The 23,941-nt window shown below is 37.6% G+C and overlaps 1 protein-coding gene across 8 annotated transcripts in view; it reads left to right on the top strand.

Annotated features, from left to right (window-relative positions):
* The window catches only part of TEX10 (testis expressed 10), a 60,232-nt gene that overhangs the window by 5,445 nt on the left and 30,846 nt on the right, over positions 1–23,941 (top strand). For 7 of the 8 annotated variants that reach the window (XM_054190250.1, XM_054190254.1, XM_054190253.1 and 4 more), the window contains 7 exons: positions 95–801; positions 6,637–6,880; positions 8,942–9,054; positions 11,372–11,610; positions 14,276–14,411; positions 19,451–19,626; positions 20,372–20,549. In XM_054190250.1, coding sequence (XP_054046225.1) covers positions 95–801; positions 6,637–6,880; positions 8,942–9,054; positions 11,372–11,610; positions 14,276–14,411; positions 19,451–19,626; positions 20,372–20,549 — 1,793 coding nt within the window. The remainder of the gene's footprint in view (positions 1–94; positions 802–6,636; positions 6,881–8,941; positions 9,055–11,371; positions 11,611–14,275; positions 14,412–19,450; positions 19,627–20,371; positions 20,550–23,941) is intronic. The other variant, XM_054190249.1, reaches the window with a different exon arrangement.

Here is a 23,941-nt window from a genome sequence, read left to right as displayed (position 1 = left end):
GAGTGTTTAAGAAAAATGTACTGGAAATAGGTGGAGAAGTTCAAAGAACCCAAAGTAATAATGATGGCAAGTACATATGTTTCTTTTCTTGTAGGATCTGCTTTCACAGATGCATCACTATAGTCCTGGGATTAAGCATAATGCACTTCTTGGGCTCAAAGATCTTCTGTCTCAGTATCCATTTGTAATTGATGCACACCTTTCAAACATAATAAGTGAGGTGGCAGCTGTGTTTACAGACAAAGATTCTGGTGTCAGAGGAGCAGCTGTTCACCTGCTGCAATTCTTGGCTTCAAAAATAAGAGCGGAACAGATTGCTCCATTTTTTCCTTTGGTAAGTGCCCATCTCTCCAGTGCCATGACTCATATCAGTGAGGGGATTCAGGAAGATTCATTAAAAGTCTTGGACGTTTTATTGGAAGCATACCCAGCTCTTCTCACAGACCGCAGCATTATATTGTTGAAGAATTTTGTAGAGCTTATTTCTCACCAGCAACTCTCAAAAAGACTTAAAAGCAGAGAGAAACTTTCCTGGATGCTCTCTGTTAACCCAAATCGCAGAGTAACTTCTCAGCAGTGGAGGCTGAATGTACTTACCAGGCTCAAGAAGTTTCTCCAAGCAGTGGTAGATGGATCCAGTGAAATAGAGGATGAAGGGCTTCAAGAACAAAAGGATAGCCCTCGTTCTGTGAGGAACCCAATATGTGTAAGTTGGAAGGTCCATGCAAATAATCAGCAACGTATACAGCTGTTTGAAAACGGTGGCTTACAACCAAAGATCAACTCATCATTTAGACTGAGGTGAGATAACGTTCATTAATTTGGGAAATAATGTCATCTGTAAGATCACAATGTTTAACTGCGGTTTGTTGCTGTTGAAGACAACTTTAATTTTTATTGTGGGATTGTCCCTTAGCCATATTTTAGGGCATTTAGTGTAACGTGCAGTCTTACTGCAGTGACTTGAAAATATGGAAATAATCAGCAGATAATTGTGTATATCATGAACTTTCCTGTTACCAGATAAAAGCTTTATTTTATGCTATTCGTAATAATTTTGAAAGACCAACTCTAGCGTATTTTTGAATGCGAACTGACAACTACAGGTTGTTAAATAACTGACAACTACAGGTTATCAAATAGATCTGGGGGCAAGCAGGCAAATTTCTTTACATTAAACATAAGCTTGTTTCTTATACTGTGATAATGAGTTTTACTGAATTTTTGTGCTTTTACCTTCAGAAGTTTACCATAAGTTTAGGAGTCTATTTTCTTTGAATATATCTCCTTTTAAAAAAAAAAAGACAGCATGATAAGATGTGTCTTGCTGTATGAAGTTCTCCTGAGTTTCCAATTCTAGATATTTTCAGTCAATTCACCGGTTTATATCTTTGCTATGGATAAAAGACATCTCACCTGAGACATGCTGATGAATATGGAAGAAATTGTAGTGTGCTTAGTTACAGAAAGGTTTGTGTGTTTTTTAGTAGTACTCAAAATAGATGTGAGCTGAGGTTAAAGGAAAAATAACTAACCGTCTTTATTTCTCTTCCTCCTTTCTGATTCACCCACTCCTCAAACTAGAGGGGAATCTCCCACCCCACTTCATGGTACCTTTTAAACATTGGCATCCTCACGGATGTGCATCACTATTGATGTTACATACCTGCTGGTAGGAGACCTGGAATGACGACCTTAAAAGTGGAAACTGTTGAGTTGTTACACAGCACTTCTAATCCATAGATACCAAGGTGGTTTGAAGAGAAACCACAATCCTTGTTTTACTGCTGGCGGAGACTGAATAAGGCATGTAAAGCAGTTACGCTAAATTCATGTAGGAGGTCAGTGGCAGAAAAGGGTATAAAACCCACCGCCTAATCCATTGCTATGTCTGTCTTGTATCTTTGAATGACTGAAGTGCAGAAGAAGAGCTGTTCTCTATTGGCCTGAATTATTAGCAGGTGTTTTTCATCTCTATTGTGGAGATACAAAAATGACCATTCCGTGCCCGCTCTCCTAGGCTTCCTCTCAGTAGATAGCATATTACTTATAGGTATGGGAAATTTACATTAAGCTAAGTAAAATGTGCAGCTTATTCTCATAAAAGTGGTTGTTAACATTGCATAGGAGTTCAGTCGTGACCAACAATATCTGCTGCAGGTAAAACTGTAGTTGGAAACTAGACCAGTGAAGGCCACTTGAGGCAGGGGGAGGGATTCAGCGCTGAGCACAAAACAGTCCTATGGACTTCATCTCTGCAGTCAGCAGCATACAATTGTGGACCACCATATGTCAGAGGATTCTTGTATTGTGCCCTGAATGATATGCAGTGTGTGATACACCATACCCTGTAATAGCTGAAGATGCATTGTATCCAAGGTCTAGGAAAATAAACTTCACATCTGGTGTCACCTGAACTGGATTCCGCTTTTCTGAGGAGCTAGATTTTGGTGAAACATCATGATCCAGCTGTGGTTATAAATACTTTCAAAAAGGCGTTTGCAAGCGTGAGGAGGAGCCAGAAGAATAGAAGGAAATATTGCTAGAATCCAAGTCGAGATTGGCAAAGCAAGCCGATGGCAGCAGAACAGAAGAATGGAAAGAGAAGGGGCATCTGCAGAAGGTACTAAAATGTTCTCATTTGATTGCATTTGTGCATATTTTTGTATATTAATTTTGCACAAAAGGCCAGTACAGTTTGGATTTGTGGATATCTGCGAAATTCTAAGAGTGGAAGTTACTGTGGTGGATGTTGTACTTGTCACTGAAATCTTTTCTGGTAATCTGAAGATGTTGAGTTCTGTCTCTTCCAATCCCAACTGTGGCCTTCTACAGGCATTCCCAGGCCTCTGCTGTGGCCACTTCTGCAAGGACAGAAATTACTTCTAATAAGAGGTTGCAAAACATCTGTAATGCTCGTTTGAGTACTTCCAAAATCTCAAACTGTATGTGTGGTTTTGTGTAAAGAAATCAATGCACGTATAGTTAAGTCCTAACTATAGATAATGAGTTGACCAAACCATAAGTAACTAATTGCGGTGTGTATGTATTGATGGCCTCATCACTAATACTGCAAGGAAGTTTCAACTTTATTCTTTAAAAAGTAGGCTTTCATACACCACTAATAGAATGCTAAATTTTTAAAGTTCCTCTTTCTTTTTAATCTTACAAGTTCATTGGGTAGGGGTGGCACCTCATTGATAACCTAATGATTACAGAAAGGGATTTTCAGAATCAGTTTGCAGTATTAATGTTTAGTAAAAAGTGTAGATTCTGAGCTTGGAATGCTGGATGGTTCAACAATGCAAATCTTAAGACTTTATTGTTGTGTGTTAGGTCTTCCTACTGTGTGTGAATTAAAGACTACAATGAATTAGGAGACTATTAGAATATATCCTCTGCCTTATGTGCTGACTCTGCTGCTTTTTGCATCACACATTTCAGGTATGGAAAAATCGAAAGCCTTCACAACTTAAATGTGGTGATACCAAGGTGTGTCATCTTTTTTTGAACTGGAAGTGGTGCTGAAGAGAAATGGTAGAGCTTCTGTTTCTGCTGAGAAAAGACAATACGAAGCTGCAGAGAAAAGCAAAGAAGACTTAAAAGAACAAGATGGAAGACAAAGCATAGTGAATAAATATGTATATCGAGTGACCTGTGCATAAGATATAAAAGGAAAATACACTTCATTTGCTCCACTGAGTGTTTCTTTGCTGCAATTGGCAGTGAACACAAAAAAGGAGGACAGTGTCCTGGCTTAGACTTTGAGCCATAAAAGCTTACTAACTTCTAATGACTTTTCTTATTTTAAGCAGCAAAAAGTTGTGTCCTTATTTTCTGTTTCTTTTATACTTCCTTGACTTACCTTTGCTGAATTTCTGTTGTCCACTCACTGTCAAATGGCAGATATGTTACAGTTTTCTTTTGTTTGGTCCTGCTTTATAAAAATATTGGCATTTTAAAGAAAAATGACAGCTTAAGGGGTACACAGATATCTTGCCACTCCTCTCAGTAGTATTTCATACCGCTATGAATGTAATATGCTTTGTAGTGCTTCTGGGAGTCACCTTATGATTAAAGAATAGTGATAGCAGATATGTGACAAAAAGATTAACACTTTAATTGACATCACACCCTCCCAGTTCAGTGAATACAGCGAACCCATATTGCTAAGGATATCGCACTAATCAAATGCGTACTGGACAGATTACAGTAATGCTTTGTCATCATCTGTTACTGGCAGTTGGATTTTATTGACCCTTTTTGTTGTTAACCGTGAATATTTGGAGAAGTCTTATCTTGAGAAATGTGGCTTCTTGAAAGCTATGCCAAGTATTCTTGCCCAGATGCTTTCGGCAGCTGGGTGGAGTATCCCTTTTGGCATGGATTTTTCTTTCTTTTTCCATCCCTTGTTTGAGAAAAGTACTGAAATGGTTGCAGGGTGTGTGTGTTATACTTTTGTAGGAATCTTCAAGTGTGTGTTGCCAGCTTCTCAGGTTTCATTCACTGTTTAATGGGGAGATTTTTTTTGTGTTCCAGAAATAGATTGCTCGAATTCTGGAGCTCTGGAATACACCTGTGACATCAGATGTTATTTGCAGAGAAACAATTAAAGACTGCTACTTCAGAACTATTTCAGCCAGTTACTCACATTTCAGAATCTCAGCTGAATTCATAGTCCTGTCATGGCATAGCATTTACAGGACAACCTGGCTTTTTCTGTGAGCTTATGGTCTTGGTATCAATTGGCTTGTCCAGTGAAGCTCTAGAATTCATTGGGGTTCGAACTGGAAGATGGGATTTGTCTGCTGTGTCTTTAGATGACTGAGAGTTAAATGCCTGAGTTGGAACCATTTGCCCTAAACTCTCTTTATAGTCTGAAAGAAACTGGTGTCTTTACTGCAGTGTCTGTGGCATAGAAGGGTGACATAGGGCAGCAAAAAAGGGACAAATAAGCCATATTACATTAATTGCATACATTGGTTGCTGCATTTAATACTAAGCTTAATAAAAATTTAAGATGTCTGATAGTTTGTAGTAGATAATAAAGATAAAACTAACACTTTTTTTTCTTATGACCAGTGCTGTTTCCACTTGTCCATTTTATTTTTTGCTGGAAATCTATATTCTCTCTCCCATCTTGCCCTGATTGAAAAAGAGCCTGCATTTGTCTCACACTCTTTTTATTCCTTTACAGATGTCTTCTCCCTGCTTCTTTTACAGTTTGTTAATACTTGGGTTTGTTTTGATTTAGTAATTTTCTTGAGATACCAATTTCAACCAGAGAGAAATGACAGAGTGAAGTTTTCTATTATGTTCATATTATAGATGATCACAACAGCATGAGAAATGTAGCTTTATAGAAGGCTATAACTAATTGGATAACTTGAAAATGACAGGATGACCAGGAAAAACTGCTTTACCTCTTTAATCCAATACGGAATTAAAATATTTCTAAACAGAACTTCCCTCCCTGTCTGTGGAAAGAAAGTGAATAGTTTTTCAGATCCTATTTTGGGTGTATATGTAAAGAAAAAAATCACTTGGAGACTATCACTGAAATAGAAAGGAGTTTAACAGGAGGTTCAGTGTACGATTTTATGTGTATTAGAAAGTTAGAATTATCATGGGAATTCCCTGCTGTGAGTTAGAAAACAAACTAACGGAAAACCATGCCCGAAATCTTCAGTCAAAATTATTGTTACCTTTTTTTTTTTAAGTTCTCTTGTTATTTGGAAACCCTTTCAGAAGCTTTTGTATTGCTTAAAATTAGCAGGAGTTATTCAGGAGTTTCTTTCTTTTAAGAATCTTTTTTTTTTTTTTTTTTAAATGGATACAAATTGCCTGGATTCATCCAGGAGCGGGATTTGGTCATTTGTGCTGATAATCCCTTTTGAAACATGGTGTGTTATAAGGTGGTTGAGGGGGGAAAGTCCTTGGCTTTTTTTGCATTTTGGGAGGAGTTCTTTTAATTTAAACTATATCTCTTCATTTTTTGATAACTTTTGTTTAACTTCATTATCAGATCATTTTTATAATTTTCCAGCTAGTTGCACTCCAGAGCATTAGAGTTAAACATCAGGTGGGAACCGAAGTTATATTTTTGCAGAATTATATTTTTTTTCCCATTAATATGAACAACCATAATGTTTATTACAACTGGAGATCGTTATTAACTGTAATAAACCTCATGCATTTGACAGTACCTTGTAGTCAGTTTCATTATTTTGCTGCAAGGAGATTAAAACGTAAAGCTTTTTTATTTTGTTGTGCTGAGTACAGTGAATTCTTATGTGTTGGTTGAAGGTGATATGATAATGCAAATCATATTTCTCCACTTTATAGACTTTACATGTAGCAATGGGGAAAGAAATACTGAAATCTTAAGACGTTGTTACAGAAGCATACAAACTTGCAGGGAGACTCGGGAGCAGGTTTGTTGTAGATGGTTTGAACTCCCTTTTTTTCTTACTGAAATATCTAGCAAGAAAGCAAGCAAATATTTAATGTATTAAAAAAGTAATTTTTCCTGTTATTCAGAAAGCCGGAAAGTGGTATTTCTCCAGTCTGTTTTTAAAGGTGTGATCTTTATCTTTTTTCTCTCTTTTTTTTTTTTTGTTTGCTCTTGTTGTTTAGGTCTCTGGTGAGCGTAATGGACAGTGCAGAAAAAGGCCTGTCCTCGGCTGAAAACTTAAAAGGTTTCATTGAGATAATAATTCCATTACTGATTGAGTGCTGGATTGAAGCATCTCCTGCACAATCAGCTCCCATTCTTGGAAACCTTTTGGAATCAGAATCTCAGCAGCTTATGCAGCAAGTGCTTAGTATAATACATTTATTGTGGAAACTCACAAAGCGACATGATGAAACATACAAGATGGTAAGGGAGAAGTGATCTGTGGCATAATAATGACAGTTCATTTTGTTTTGATCAGAAGCTAGTGATTTGGTGATTGGAAGTAGTGGAAATATTTTGTTAAGAGACAAAAGGCCTTGGTTTTAAGTAGAATTTGAGTTTGGATTTTGTCAAGTCTCTTACTTTAGAAAAGAATCTGTTGAACTGAGCCATGAGTTCACTGATAGTCTCACTGATATCCCTCTTGGCAGGCTGCAGCACAAAAACTTTTGAAACTGAAAGTGGTTTTGGAGAAGAGGAGCATTTTGTCTCCTGGATATCCTCTAGAATATAAATTTGAACAAAGTGTAGAATGGAGTTGTTCGTTCCTTGGTTTTATGTGTTGAAAAAATTCGGAGGGTGGGGGCGTGTAAATGAACAAGCCCTAAACCCTTGGAAAGTTAGGGATGACAGTGATACGAGATCCTGTAATTGCTTGGTGCAGCCTACATTGTTGTGTCATGATTGGTAGTATCACAAGACACTGAATCAAAACCTCAATAAGAATTTTATAAAATATCCTTGAAGGTTTTTTTGCCTTAATTATTTGGTCTGTCTTTTACTTTGATAAATGAATTGCTGTTTTTTTGTAACTTATGTTGCTCTTCCGAAGATTTTTGCAAACTGGAAAAAGAACACCCTTTTCTCCATTTTGGCTATTGAGAGTAGTTGGAAGGAAGGTCTTGACAGCTCTTTGTTTTACCTGTGTATAGGACTGTAGGTCCATTTGCTAAACAAAAATCTACATATAGAATAATTACGGGGAATCATTTGTGGAATCCTTCCATTAGACAAGAGCTATCCAACATACACAGCCAGAGGGATGGATTCAGTGTGCCTGAACAAAACATGCTGTTCCCCTTTCATCTTTTGTAGAAAGCCTCTTGGAAGCAGGCAGAAAGCAGACTGTTGGCCAGGTAAATACTGTGGCAGCCTGCTGCCCCTAGCCTTTTTCTTTAGGATACTGCAGAGCTGCTGCCCTTGGCCATAGGGTGCCTGATTTCAGTCACATGAAAGGAGTGCTCCTGAGTCAAGATGTGCTGGTTTAGGCATATGCAGTTGCATTATAACCTTGGGACGTTTTGGATAAAAAAATCTGATTGTCCATACAACTTTTTTTTTTTTTTTTTGGAGCGTACTGTGTTTTAGAGAAGATATACGGTTTATCTTATTTTGCCTTTATAGTCACCTTTATATATAAAATCCATTCAAGTGTCTCAGTTTGAAAATGGAAGCTTAGCTTATTTAATAGCCCTCGGACTTACGGGCCAAAGTGATTGTTAAAAACACTTTGGAAAACTACTATGAATATGCCTACTGGAAAGCTATTAATCTTTGAAATAGTTTAATGGTCATTCTCTGTTCTTAATACTTGAATATCAAAAATATTTTTCTGCCTGACCAATTTGATAGCAGTACAGACTTTTTTTTGTGATGAGGTCTGCTGGACAGTTTGTGGAGTGTTAGTGTCTGCTAACCCACAAAGTAAAATTATTTTTAAGTTTTGGAAAAAAAAAAAAAAAATCCTTTTTCTGTAAGGATGACCTTTCTGCTGGAAAATGTTTTGTGTCAGTGGGCTTTGAACTACACGTACACTGATGACGGGGAAAGATGAAGGCAGTGTCAGGATATGTCCTAATGGAAAACTTAGGACTGTCACTGCAAGTAAATCAAGAGTTCACTCTGATTTTAAGTACCCTGATAAACTGATATAAAAACACTTTCAATTCACATCTGTAACTCACTTGGTTTAATATTGTGTATACCCACATTAATATGTGCTAAGACAATATACTGGTCAGTTTGGATTAAATGGTATCACTGAACCCTGATGTATAGCAATTTTACTCCTTTGTTTTGTGGACCTTCAGGTTCATGCACAGGATTTCACATTTACGTCTGAAATTAAATACATATGGAAACATGCAAACGGAAGCTAAAGTTCCTGTTTTTCATTGATTCGAGTAATGAATTTTGGAAGATGATTGCATTGATGTATTTCAGTTACTACCATGTTTTCTGTCTATTGTTTATTTTCCTTAATAGGAGCTATGGCTTCGAATGAATTACCTTGTTGATTTCAAGCACTACTTCATGCGTCATTTTCCTTATTCTTTACAAGAAACAGTAAAGCACAAAAAGAAAGATTCGTGCAAAGGGTAAGAATAAAATCAGTGTCATGTTACAGCTTTTGATTTCATAAAATGAGATAATGTTGAGTCATATGCTTTATCCAGTACTAAGTTTTTAATGTTGGAAAAGAAACCTTTTTATTGCATATTCCTTGAAGATCTGTAGAGAAGTTTTTATAGGAAGGTAGCATTGCTTTGAATTGAGAAGTTTTTGTTGTTCTTTGTAAAAGTATTGTATAGGAAGTCATCTGAATAGCCTCCACTAGAAATTAAAATTCTGTCTTAGAGAAATGAAAGTATTTTATTGAATGCTTCATCAGGAATTTGCATATTGCTAAATGGTGATTTGGGTTAGTCTGACTAGTTTCATATTTCTGCATGTTTTCTTCAGTTGACTGCTGAATTACATCAAAATGAAAACTTTTTTTTTTTCCACCCACATCTACTCTTCTATGGCTGTATTACAGGGCTGGATAAACACAGCTAGAGGGGAGATGGGACAAATTGTACCTGTGCTGTGTGTCAAAGCAGTACCTGTGCTGTGTGTCAAAGCAGGGGAAGTCAAACACTCACACATTTCTGCAATATTGAGCTGGCAGAGTGGGTGCACCAGTTTTGTTCTGGTACAGGCTGGTAGCAGGTTGCCTCTCCTCTCAGCTCCCACATGTGAGACTATATTCATGCTAAGTCTGTTCTGGAGTCATTCTGTGCCATTGCAGTCCATATAAAACACTGGCGTGTGTACAATGGGTATCAGCTGGTATCTATCTTGGTTTCAAATACTTGCAAACTGTGCCCCTGCAGATTGGGCTGTAGTAGTAGAAGGAGGTCTCTTTATACTAAATATCTACCGTGGTGCAGGTATACTTGAGGCCGAAATCCTGTTTGATACTTTGACTGTTGTATTTTCTCTTCCCTGGAAGAGCACATAGATCAGAGGTACACCATAGCTCTTCTTTTAATGTTTTCATTTCAGCTAAGTCTTACCCATTAAGTTCATAAAGCCAAAAGGTGTTTTGCTTTTTCAGGTTTTGACCTGAACACTCTTCCTTGAAACTGAAAATCAGAATTAGTAGTTAGGCAATGCATCCACCTTGTCTTACAGGTGAAACCCTGACTAACCATACTTTTCTTGATCCTTCTTCACTCTGCTACTAGATTTTGCTCTGTTCTTGCGCTTTAAAATAGGTATATTGTTGGATACATGCAGGAGAAATAATCTGTAAAACTCTTTTTTTGTTTGTTTTTTTTTTTTTTTTTTGTTTTGTGGTTTTTTTGGTCTTGTTACTTCAAGACTTCTGGAAACTTAGCTTCATGCCATGAAAATAAAAATAGTTGCTTTTGTTTTCCTTGCTTACCAGTGTATTTGTGTTAAAGGCCTGCATTTGGAAACCTCGCGTGGCATTTTGAGGCTTCTTTCCTTCTCCAGTTTGCAAAATGTTGCAGAAATTTATGACTACTACTGATAGTGCTTAGTATCTACATATTCTGAACATGCAAGTTATTAGTGTTTATGCCATGTATAAGTGATGTCCAAAGCTTGAGATTTATTTACTCATACTGTAATGGTTGTCTCTGAACTGAAGAGTGACTACACTTGTGTTTGTGCAGGTGGAAGTGCTTTTGGTTATTTTGTTTTCACAGCTCTACTTTGTGTTCTGAATGTAGGCATTCATGTTGTGCAGCTTTCTGTAGATAAATGCTGTGAGATTTTTTTTGTATACTTTTGAGTGACTAATCAGCAAGTAGATGTGTCAAGCCATAGTACCCTTGATTCCTTTCTTGATATGCCTTAATTTTGTCTTTCAAACATCTGTAGGGCAACAGGGTGGTTCTACAGAATATTATGATGGTGAAAAATGTGATTCTGACTCCACATGAGTTCGGAAAAAAAGTACATAACTGGATTTCTCTATGCTGCTCATGGTGCTTTTTGTCATTGTGTGATAATGACAAAATCCATGTGATTTCTCACAGAAGAAACTGAAACTAAGGATTACTTTCTTTTAGCCTTCTTCTACTGGTTTCAGTCACCTAAAAGTGCTGCTAGGCCAGAGTAAAAATGTCAAACAGGAGAAACCAGCCATAGAGATTGAGTTTAGAGCTTTGGCTCTTGCAGCTACTATAAATATGAGAAATAGATGTTTTGGTGGCAGAACAAAAATTTTCAAGTACCCAAATGTCAAATGTGAAGACTTTTAAAATGGGTATTGGCTTTTAAACTTTAACAGTTGAATTTTTTTTTTCTACATAGTATAATTTGTACCAAAGTAACATATATTAAAAGGCACAAAATATTTTTTTTGAAATCTCTCTCTTTTCTTTTTTCCACCCTCCCCGTTAGCAACAAGTATTGTATGACATCCTCAAACAGTGTAGACCATCTTTTACTGAACTTAACCTTGTGTGACATAATGGTTTCACTAGCGAGCACTGCAACACTTCAGATGGATTCTGGTTGGCTGGACATGATAAGGAAATTTGTGACAGATACTCTTCAGGATGGCAGCAAGCTGAATAGCAAGCAGGTGAACAGATTGCTTGGTGTGACTTGGAGACTAATGCAAATACAGCAAAACAAAGGTAAGGTACGAGTGATTTCTGAAAAGCAAAATTATGCCCTGACAAAGAACTTGAATTATTCTAGCGTTTTCAGGTCACTTCCTCTTATATCCTCAGTTGTTACATCATAATGTATTTTGTCTATAGAGGTAAATTGAATTTCATGGTCATGTCCCTCCATATAGCATTGAAAACTGCTTGATTTTTAGGAATGCTGTTAAATTCATACTGTTGATATGCAAAGCATTGGTATACTTGTGTGTCTATTTTCTGTTTTTACTTCTTAAGATATTCTTGTAAATGGGAAGATGAGTTTTCTTCAGTGAAAAAAATAATTACTAGGATGTAGATGTGCATGATACATTAATATCCCAGTCCTTATTTAAAATTATTAATGTAGCTGGCTCCCTTGAGTACTGTCAGATGACCATTCCAGTTCTGTGAGGACATGAAATACCAAGATAGTTCTGATGGAAAATATTCTACAGCAGTTTCCAAGGTGTTAGATTTGAATCCTTTTCCAAGAGAAAACATATTTCCAGTTGTGACTTGCAGGACCAGTACAGTATTTTTGGTTTGGCTTTTCTTTTTGCTTTTCAAGTACTACTTGATTGTGTATCAGATGAGACCTTGTTTGACATGTCTATTAAGTGATTGATGTAGGATTTTAAGAAAGGAACTTTTCAGTAAGTCTAAAGGTGGCAGGCAGTCTGGTAGAAGTGAATTGCACAGCCACGCAGCCAAGTAGAGTTTATAGAAAATGCTTTGCCCTTAGCAGCAGGTTTCACTGTTAGTGTTGTAAATTGAAAACATGTCAAATGTCCCTCATATTTTGGCAGTTAATTGTATCTCCTTCCAAATCCATTTTAAGTAGGGATCTGTCTATTCCTATGTCCCTGATGACAAAGGTAATAAATAATCATTCCACTCCTAATTTATTTTCCCATTGAAGGCAAATAATAGTCCACAGCCAGAGATGTGCCTGTCTCCTCAGCAGAGCTAAAGCAGAAGAGTTGCTGCTCAGGAGAGCAGTTTCCAAACTATTGTTAGACTGTTAAATCAGATACTTCACACTTTTCCTTGTAATGAAACATTGATATTTTTTTTTATTTTTTTTTTTCCTTTGTCTACCAAACTTTAACCAGATAGTGGAAAATGACTGGTGTTTTTCTAACCAAAATGGCCATTTTAGTGCAATAACTTTCCTTGGGAATGCAGAAAATAATTAAGCCTAAAAAAAATTAAATTAAATTCCAAAAGATTAATATGTATGGGTCTTGTCTGCTGATCGTGTAAAGGTTCAGGAATTTCACTTCAAGTAGGAAATTTTTTACCTTACAGATCTGTATCTGTGTGGACAATTTATCTCATCCGTTCAAGATAATCCTTGTGCAGTACTAAAAGCCTGACTAGATGTCAGATTAAATTCATTTACTAGCTGTAGAGGAAATACCCTTCCCCTCTACTCAGCGCTGCTGAGGCCAAACCTGGAGTGCTGTGTCCAGTTTTGGGCTCCTTAGTATGAGAGAGATGTTTACGTACTGGAGAGAGTCTAGCGAAGGGCCATGAAGATGATGAATGCACTGGAGCATCTCTCCTGCAAGGAAAGGGTGAGAGAGCTAGGTCTGTTTGGCCTGGAAAAAGCTCAGGGGGCATCTCATCGATGCATGTAAATACCTGAAGGGAGAGTCCAAAGAAGATGGAGCCAGGCTCTTTTCAGCAGTGTGCAGTGACAAGAGGCAATGGGCACAACCTGAAACACAGGAGATGCTGTCTGAACATAAGGAAACCCCTTTTTCACTGTTAGGGTGACCAAGCACTGACACGGGTTGCGCAGAGGGGTTGTGGAGTCTCCAGCCTTGTGGATTCTCAGAAGCTGTCTGGATGTGGTCCTGGACAGCCAGATCTAGCTGACCCTGTTTGAGCAGGGGTGTTGGACCAGATGACCTCCAGAGGTTACTTCCCACCTCAACCATTATGTGATTCTGTGGAAGAAGAAAAGTTTCCTTCCTTGATTTTTTTTTTTTAATGTTGCTCTAGAAATTCTGAACTTTGTGTCAGATGATACTGCAAAAAATGGTACATACCAAAAATATGACTCTGATTTGTTTAATACCTATCTGACATTGAGATTAAGGGCCTGGGAGAGTATGTCTTCTTTAGAAGACAATGCAAAAGAAAAAAAAATGATCCATTTCAATAAAAATTTTTTTAGAACGCAATAGAAATCAAAAGAGGGGAAATTTCAGTAAAAAAAAAAAAGAGCTAATGAATGAGAGATTAAGTAAGACCATAGTCAACCTTCTCTGAATTATGCCACAAAAGCATGCTGGTATCTGTGCAGTTGCATTTTTCAGGGTTGCCTATTTTGAGCAGAAAAGCAGGACTTTACTGGTTCTCAGTTATGTTGCAACCTGTGCACTGTCTTGTCTTCAAGAAGGTCTGAAGTTTTCACTTACGCGTCATCTTTATTCGTTTGTATGGTTCTTTCACAAGCTACACAAGAAGGTGGTGTTTCAATGGTTTAGAAGTTTATTTAGTAGTTTTTTTAAAACATTTCCGTACTTCCCTGTGGAGTTAAATGTAGATAGCTGCATATGCAGATTATAGCTCTTCTGTGTATGTATGTATAAAATCAGAATATTAAAAAGCACTACTTCAGGTTTTTATTATATTTTCTTTCTAGTGGCAACAGAACCCTTGATAAAAGCGGTATATACGTTATACCAGCAAAGGAATCTCCTCTTTCCTGTTCGTACATTGCTTTTGAAATTTTTTAGCAGAGTTTACCAAAAAGAAGATTTGAGGACTCAAAGAATCAGGTAAAAACCATTTGTGTATTCTTTCTCATTTCAACACAGTGTATTTATTTCAAATGTTAGACTACTTAATTTCCGTGTAGATGTTATAAAACTTCATTCTGAATCTGTTTTGGCTCCATGTCACTGAAATTTGAAAGTTTAGGTTCTCTGTGAGTTGTGACATTGAGATGTGTATTAGCTTAGTTGTCTTTTTTCTTAACGGAAGTACTAGATTGATCTTAATGATTTAAAATTTAACTTGAAGTACATTGCTGCAAGCTCATTGTTACTGATTGTGTGGTAGTCAGTAGATGTGTCAAGCATGTGCTTGACAGTGGGACATTTTGAGTTACATTGCTAGCCGTGGGACATCTCCGTCACTTCAGCCTGAGGTCATGGACTTGTGACTTTGTGCCTTGTGTGGTTCTGGTAGTGCATGTCTAACCTTTTGTACTTATTTTCTTTAAGAAAAGTTTTCTTCTATTGTTTTGGGTGTGTGTTTCTACAGAGACTAGGTTTAAGAAAATGTTCGTGTCCTTTTTAGGTTCCCAGCTTCATGCATCTATTAGATATCTGACTTTCTTCAAGTAAGAGGAGGTTATTCTCTATATTGCTGTTATTACACATTTTCATCATAAGATTTGACCACATTGTCTCCAATTTTAACTTTTCCAGAAGGTATTTTTCAGCCAAGTCTTCTGTTTCCAGCTACGTGAAATGCTTAAATATAGATCAGGCTGCACTAATCTTACCTTCTTCGAGAACTGCAAAGGGACATAAGATCATACCCATGATACCTGTTTCTGCTACTAGGTAAAAATCAAACCAGGGCCCCCAGAAGTACTGGTAGCCACTACCAGAGTCAAGCTTTGGGAAGATTAGTCTCTTCTGCAACTCCTTTGCTTTGTTAAATCTTACATTGTCTTAATGCCTGAGTACATGTAATTAGATCTACAGCCAGAAATATCTAACACTACCCTATGAACATTGTAAGTATAGATAATTTAAAAGACAGACAGGAAAAATGCTTGGGAATATCCCATTGTCCTCCTCTTTTCACCCAGAGTGAAAAACAGCTCTTTCTTATAGTGACTAATTTCCTTGAGGTTACATAACTGTTTTCTGTACTTACCTGGAAGTCTTGAGCATCTCATCCAGTTTCATGTAATCATTTGTCCATCTGGAAAGCTTTAACTTGCTATCTTTAGACATCACAAATAACATTAGTGTTTTTGCTGTTCCTCTTGGTCTTCTACATGGAATTGTGACGTTTTCAGTAACAGAAGAATGAACTCTCAAAAATTCTTTGCAAAAAGGATAATTGCACTTACGTCTGACAAGACATTATAAGGTGACATAATGTTTGTGTACCATACTGATCCATTTCTTTCCTTTAGAAACAAATGTGGGTTTTTTTCATTTCTTCAAGATGTAGACTGCGCAGTAGATCCTGGATGACATGCATGTTTTTGCATTCAGTTTGACATCATAGCTTCTTCAGCACTCCTGTGACTGCTCTCATTTTTTAATATTTTTTTTTTTCTCAGAAGCTCGTCAAGAGCAGTTTAAGGGAGCAGAATTCTTGTTGGAGCACTTTCCAAGGACATTTAAGTGAAGCTGTTTATTTTTTAGGTGTATCTGATTCAATGGCTGGGTAGGAGCTTTTGTCCTATTGTTGCCCTGTGAAAGAAAACTTGATTGATTTATTACAAGGTTCAGAATCAATATTTTGGTCTTGATGTTAGTTATCTTCACTGCTAATTGCTACACACATATGTGTAGTCCTTGTGTGTATATATGCATATACAGTGTGTGTGTGCATGTATACATGCACACATATTCATGTATATACTGGTAGAGACTTACAAGGCTATTTAGCCTCAACTTGCCTTCGGTGCTGACCTATGTGAGATGAAAGGCAAGTATTGCAAGGAAGAAGACAAGTATTGTTGGGGTTTTTTTTGTAGTACTCTAAGCTTACAACTGTTTGAAGCCTGTATTTCCTCACTGCACAGCGCTTTTGTGTGTTTAGTATCGCTCAGTGGATGGCTTTTGCATGAGCTTTTCTGGTCATTCCTTGGACCGGTCTAAATCAAGAGGAACTGCAGCATCTTCTGTCAAGGAGTGGCAAACCGCAGCTGTCTGAAGACCAAGTTTTGTTTGTTTTAATCTCGGCTCCTTTTAGCTTTATTTGATACCAACCCCACTTCTTCTGTGGGAAGAGAAAGCAAACATTTTATTCCCATCCACCATTTGCATGTCAAGTGATTTGAGACCTCTGTTGATCTTACCTCCAACTCACCCACTTCATTTGTCTCTTCTCCAGGCTTTTCCTGCTGTTAGACACAATCAATCTCTTTATACAAGATCCTTCCCTCTTATGTCATGGATACTTAGTTTTCTTTAAAAGTTTTGGTGAGGCATTTTGTTAGGTCTTTTGAAAATGAAATAATTTCTACCATCATTATGCTACTCTTGTTGACACTTTTCAAAGATCTACTTTAAACTTCTTGATTTATGCTTGGCAGCTTCTTTCATGTAATCATCACTTCAGTAGTAAGCTGATGGGTTTTGGTTTATAAATGATACTTGATTTGACAAGCCATGGTGTTGTAAAAATTGTAGCCCATGAAAGATAGGATTGGTTTATAAGATTGTTTCAGTTTGAGCTAGGAAGGGTAAATAAAAGCCAAGCTATAATGGAGGTTGTCAAATTTTAAAGCTCAGCACCGAAGATGTTTAAAGGAAAGAAAATACCTAAGTAGTGAAGTTTTCCTGAAGTAAGAGGAGGCCAATTGATTGGAATAGGGAAGGAGGTCTGGAAAGTCAAGTCATAAATACAAACAGAAATTTGTCTTAGGGTAGGGTGAAGCTTGTCCAAGTTTTTTTGCTGTTTCCTGACCAGCTTTTAGGGGGTGTTTGAAGTTAACAGCACTTAGGGAAAATGGGGAAAAAGGAATTGATAAGCAAACTGTTTTCATTCCTATTTTTCTGACAAACAGGTCAGAAATAGCAATTCCTAAATATCAAGCTGAATTTTTTTCATAGGATGTGAAAATAGCAAAAGCTTCTTAACCATCACACTATAGGATAAGGAAAGAAGTGGATCTGAAATTAAGACTAATTCAGTCTGTCCTTCAATATCTTGTCACATTTTTCAATAAAGATTATTATAATTTGTGTCAAACACAAGGGATAGTCAGAGTCCTCAGATATGGAAGCAACAGTGCTGTAAACAAAGTTGTGTTGAATGCTGTCAAATGAATGCAAAAGAGGAGGATTAGGTAAATTTTATTCCAGAGACTTGAGAAGAACTAGTGTGTGAAAATGCAGGTAGTAAGAACTTTTGACTATTACCTTTAAAGGCAGGTAATGCAATCTGGATTTGGTATAGAAGATGGCATCTCACTTAAAGAATAGGAATGTGTACAGTGGGTTACAGTACATAGGTGATAACAGTAAGAGTGGTAAAACTGGAGAGAGTCTGCTTATACAGTTCCTCAGAGCTCTCTTGAGCTAAACTTCATGCTGTTGTTAATGACCGGCACACAAAGCAGGAGCGTGCCAATAGAAACTTGCTGGTGACATACAGTTTAGAATCATCACCTGATCAGAAAAAATGAGAAATAAACCAGAATTGAATTACCTCACGGAATGGTAAAAGAGGGAAGACGTGTATTTGTACAAAACAAAAATTGGCGCACTTAACAACTAACAGGATTTTTTTAAATGTAAAATTCAGCCAGGCAGTTGCCAACAATAATCCTGTGATTGATCTTTCTCCTTCTGCCTGTGTACTAAAGTTGTGGGATAAATAAGCAAGTGTAATTTTTAAAGGTACTAAGCTGTAGCAGAAGATACATGGTAGTACTGTAATCTTTGAACAAGATCATCTGATACTTCATTCAGTTGACTTTATTTGTAGTTATTTATGCCCAAGAAAGGCCAAGCTGTAAGAGCTGCAAGGGCAACCTAAGCTTTGGATCCCTTCCACTCATGTTTGAATTGGCCAAAACACCTCATTTGTGCTTGCTTGAGGCTCTGGGTAGAGTCAATAGAAAGCTCGGCATTCCAGCAAAACAAGTAAGGTCTTACGTAAAAAGCCTCTTTAAATTTAACAAGTGAGGACTCAGATCAGGTGAATGTAGTGAAGTCCATGGGCCAGGTAGATTTGCAGAGATGTACCTGAGGGTGCTGAGAAAATTGTGCAAGTGAGGCCATTGTTTGTCACCTGTGAAAAAGCATGGTGACTGTGGGAGACTCTCTATGACTGGAAAAAGACTGCTGTTCACCCATCTTGAAGAGCATCTGGGGAATTTTGGGTTGATGAGCCTTGTCTTGGTCCCTGGAAAGATACATATGGCCGTTTACTTGGAATTAATATGTGAACATGTAAAGGACAAACAGGTAATCAGGAACAAGCTAGCATGTATATAAGAGCAAACTGTACTTTGCCAACATGGTGGGTAGCCTTATGTGATGAATGTCTGCATGGGAAAGGGGAGAGTGTCTGACACAATACGCTTCGTTAATAAAGTTATTTGGTGCTGTGTTCCACCAGTTCTGGTTTTTCATTCGGCTTTAAGAGGTAACTGAATTGACAAGCAAGACACCAGCGAAGGTAGAATTGAATTTGAAAGTCTGGTGTGAAGAGTAGGAGCTTGATTGGGGGGGTTCAGTAATACTGAGGGTGTAGTAGTCTCATGGCTTTTTAGACTGACTCATAGCTCATTAAATATAAACTGATAAAACTAATGATAAACGGAAATGTTGCTTTGCCAGCTTACTGTCAGGTCAACAAATACTTTGTGCAAGAGTTGAAAATATGCAGTGCAAAACCTATGGAGCAAATAACTACTTCTGATGTAACTGCAGCAGCACACCAGTGTGCTCAGATCTGGTGAAATGGTCTCAGCAAATCACAGTATTGCATTTCATTGTAATTTAATTGTACCTGACATTAAAGCAACTTAGTCAAGACTGGAAAGAGTAAGTTTGTGGGGTTTTTGTTGTTTTGATTTGGTCTTTTTTCCCCAACTAACTTTCCTTCTTTTCTTTAGAAGTCGAAGCAAAGTTTTATCTCGTTGGTTGGCTGGTTTACCTCAGCAGCTTGCTCTGCTTGGCTTGAAAAACCCTGAGCTTTCGAATCAGCTGATTGATATCATTCATTCTGCTGCTTCTCGTTCGAACAAGGAGTTACTACAAAGTTTACAAGCCACTGCTGCTCGAATATATGGTAAGACTTTTACACTACAGCATAATGAATTTTGTCCATTGCTTGGCAGGGAAGTTGCAATATGTGGAAAACACTGGTGTTGCCTAGGTGAATGTAAAGTCTGTGTGGGCGGGGGGGAGATTGGTTCAGTCCCTTATGATGGATATTAAAATGCATCATGTGTGTCATTTCCTAATGGATAGTAAAAAGATTAAAATCATGGAATTGTAGGGGTTAGAAGGGACCTCTGGAGATCATCTAGTCCAGCTCCCTGCCAGAGCAGGGTCACCTAGAGCAGGCTGGACCGGAATGCATCCAGGTGGGTTTAGAGTATCTCCAGAGAAGGCGACTCCACAGCCTCTCTGTGCAGCCTGTTTCGGTGCTCTGTAAAACCTCAAAGTAAAGAAGTTTTTCCTCATGTTGACATAGAATTTCCTGTGTTCCAGCTGGTGTCTTTAGGTCAAGTTAGCAGGACTTTAACCTGACAGACTAGAAGCTTCAGTTTTTGTGCGTCTGCTTCTGGTAGTATTACTTCTTGGGGGTTTTTTTGTTGTTTGTTTGCCCCTCTTAGTTATATTGTCCTCCCTTCAGGAAGTGCTGTAGGCTCTTAACTAGGTAAGAGTAGTTAGAAAAGAGTAGGGTCCCTGCAGGATTGTTTTACACGAGGCACTTAGGCCGTGTAATTGTTACCAAGCACAACAGTTTTGTAATTTTAAAAATGAATAGGGATAATCGGAGTGTTGATTGCCTGTCCATGTGCCGTTAGATCCGCTGGAAGGCGCACTGGTGCTGCTGCCGGCGGAGGCCCAGCGGCGGCTGGTGCAGCTGGTGTACTTCCTGCCCTGCCTGCCCGCCAGCCTGCTCGCCTGCCTCAGCCGCTGCTGCATCATGGGCAGGATGTCCTCCGACCTGGCTGCCACGCTCATCGGGATACTGCACATGAGGTAACAGTGCCCAGCCGGCATCTTACTTTACTTTTTTTTTGTTGGTCTGTTTGTTTGTTTTCTTAAAAAGTGAACTCTTGTTCATTAATTGTGAACTCTGTTACTGGCTTGCACAAAAAAATCAGTACAGTGTGCAAGAATTGGCATTGTGAAGAATGTTAATGCTTCCATCAGACTGTACTTCTAGCCTTTCGCTTCAACTGTTTTTACACTGACCGATTTTTCTCCAGTGCTTGATAACAGAATCATAGAATAGTTTGGGTTGGAAGGGACCTTTAAAGGTCACCTAGTCCAGCCCTGCAATGAGCAGGGACATCTTCAACTAGATCAGGTTGCTCAGAGCTCTGTCCAACCTGACCTTGAATTGGTTCCAGGGATGGGGAATCTACCACCTCTCTGGGCAACCTGTGCCAGTGTCTTACCACCCTCATGGTAAAAAAATTCTTCGTTTATATCTAGTCTAAATCTACCCTCTTTTAGTTTAAAGCCATTACCCCTTGTCTTATTGCTACAGTCGCTCCTAAAAAGTTTGTCCCCATCTCTTCTGTCCCCCTTTCAGTACTGAAAGGCCTTACAGTTACCTGTAAGGCTATACGATATTGGGCACCCTCTACCCAGATCATCATTATCGGTGGTCTTTGTTCAGCCACTGATTGCAGCTTTCCATCATAAATAATTTGACCTGACACTGTTTGCAGTGAAAAAGGACCAACCAGTGTGTATTCTCATTTTCTGCTTTCTTTCAGATTTTTAAAACTCATTTTTCCTATAATTACCACAGTTGAATAGCCAAATCACAGTTGCTAGGCACGTGTCTTGTTAGAAATTATTCACGCTCTTGTTTGGTTTTTTTTGTCCTGGCTTGAAAGAGGGTAGGTTTGCCTGTAAAGTCAGGAAGAGAGGTCGCTGTTCCACTGAAGTGAGTGGGAGGCTTGCTAGGATTTCACAAGGGTGTTTTGCTTAGCTGCCTCTGGAAAAACTATACTGGCTTTTCTCCGTTGTTCAATATTATTTAACCTTGGATAAATAAGCAGGAATTTAGCTTATTTGATTTATGCTTAAAATTTTTTTTTCTTAATGCTTTTTGGAACTTTAACTTTTTTTACTTAAAATATGACACAATGCAGTGTACTGTCAAATACAAATCTGTTAATGTTAGCTGTGTAACATGTGAATAAGGTAACTAAGATAGGAAGCGGTGGTGATGAAACTTATAATATACTATATATAATGTATTACTATAAAAATGAAATTCTGTCTAGTTTTGGGAAGGTGTACCTCAAATTTTATTAAAAAAAAAAATTTTTTTTTGGCCATATTTCAGAAATTCAGACTCTAACTGAATCAAATACAGTCATAAGCACTGAGGGGCTTATTTTGTTAGTAGATCTTATTAGATTTTAAATGTGGGATATTTTTACAGTAATACTGTAACTGTTTTCTAAAGTTTATCAAGGCTGCAGGTGGGCTGTGGGTATTTGGTCCTTGTGGCAGAAGATGCAAGAGGCAGCTGGAGGGTGGTGTTCTTACCAAAAAGGTTACATCTTGACAACAGAGAAGGAGGAGCAACTTTTGTTTTTCAAATGTGCAAAGAAAGTATTTTGATTTTTAACTTAATGTCATTTGGAACATGTTTTAAACTTAAGTTGGATTCAAATATTGTGCATTATCTACCCAAGAAGTCAATCTGAAATAACTAGATGAAAAAAAAGTACTAATGTAGTTGTGCTAATGCAGTTTCTTGTATTGATAAGCTATAACAGTCCTCCTTTCTGGAAGGTTACAAGTTTTGATGAAACTGGGAAAAAAAAAAATATTACTCTTTGCTGAGTGTTGTTTTTCTTTGATAAGGCTGTTCCCACTTCACTGGGAGGATTCAGCGTTAAAAACAGAAACTCGATCAGTTTTCTGTAGGAACACATCTGAAAATAATGCAAGTCCTCGGAAAGATCGAAACATGTCTTTTATAGACAAAGTGCAACAGCATTGGAAATCCTTTCTCACCTGTGCAACTAACTTAAAAACTTGTAGTACAAGTTTTAAAGGGCTTATTGATGACACCTTTTTCAGCTGTGGCTCAGCTTCTTAATATATAGGTGAAATTTTGTGACTGCTTTTTTTTCTTATTGTCATGATCATAGATTTTTTTTTTTAATCATAAAAACTTCATCCTAGGATGCCTTAAAGAATTAGAGAACCAAGATGATGTCAGAAATGTTAGTGGCTGCTGACAGGGATGTCAAAAAAAAAAAAAAAAGCTTTGATAACTTAAGCATGTAAAGACAGTAAGAGTAAATAACAATATTAACTTCTCAAGAACAGAGGAGTCTGATATATCTTTTTCCTTGGGAAAAGAAGTAGTACGGTTAAGGGAACAATAGGTTTTCTAGACCTGAACTTTGGCTGGGTTTTATAACCTTCACCACCTGTCATTGCACGCAGGATACGTGAACTAATTTTCCAGCTCTTATCATCAGAAAAGCCACACTTGATTATTGTGTTCAGTTTTGTGGCTTGCTTTTGGATGATGATGTGGACAAACTGGATTAGTTCAAAGCAGAGCAGACAAAGAATGATAATCTGTAAATTGTGATAATGGAGAATGACTGACAAATTGTCATTGTTAAGCAAATAAGGCTGGGAGGGAGGGGGAACCCTATGTGTAAAAGGCCGTTGAAGAGGAATGAGAGAACACAGTTTTAGCAGGATTAGGAATATAGACTTTAAATGTCAGAAAAACATATGGTTTGCTAGCAAAATTTTCTGAAAGTAGTAATACATACATATGTACATACATAGGCTGTGTAGGAAAGGGGTATAAATATACTTCACTGGAGATACTTAAAATCAGGTTGGACAAAAGCGTATCATGGATGGCAAAAGTACAGCCTTAAAGGAAATAGAGGAACTAGGTAACTTCTGGTAATCATTGACAGCTCTTGTGATGCTTGCAGTTAAACATGCAAGTTTTTTAAATGAATGGTGCTATACAAAAATGTATATCGTTTCACAATTCTGCGCCACAACCTGGTTCATGGGACACTTCCTGTAGGTAAAGATTATGATAGTTTTGCATAGAGAAACTGATACAAATCAGTCCATGGGGAGACATAACTTATGAGTAAAACCGATGTTGTCAGTAGGTGGCACTGTTTTTCTTCCATACATTCATGTTCTATTTGGTGAGGGGGGAGTTTTTATAAATTTCTTTTCTTCTACGCCACCTGCTTATCTGTCGTGCTTTAAATAGATTGCATTCAGTAGCGTCAGAGGCTCACTGCTGTATTGGTTAATTGTTTTTAATTTCTTTAAAAGCCTTTATTTCTGCATTATTCTTGTCTGGCAGAGCATGTATGTTTTTACATGCATCTGAGAATGCACATACATACCCA

The sequence above is a fragment of the Rissa tridactyla genome, chromosome 2 (genome assembly GCF_028500815.1).
Source record: "Rissa tridactyla isolate bRisTri1 chromosome 2, bRisTri1.patW.cur.20221130, whole genome shotgun sequence".
NCBI lineage: Eukaryota > Metazoa > Chordata > Aves > Charadriiformes > Laridae > Rissa > Rissa tridactyla.
Note: the sequence above shows the minus strand (reverse complement) of the source record. Positions and strands in the feature narration are given on the sequence as shown.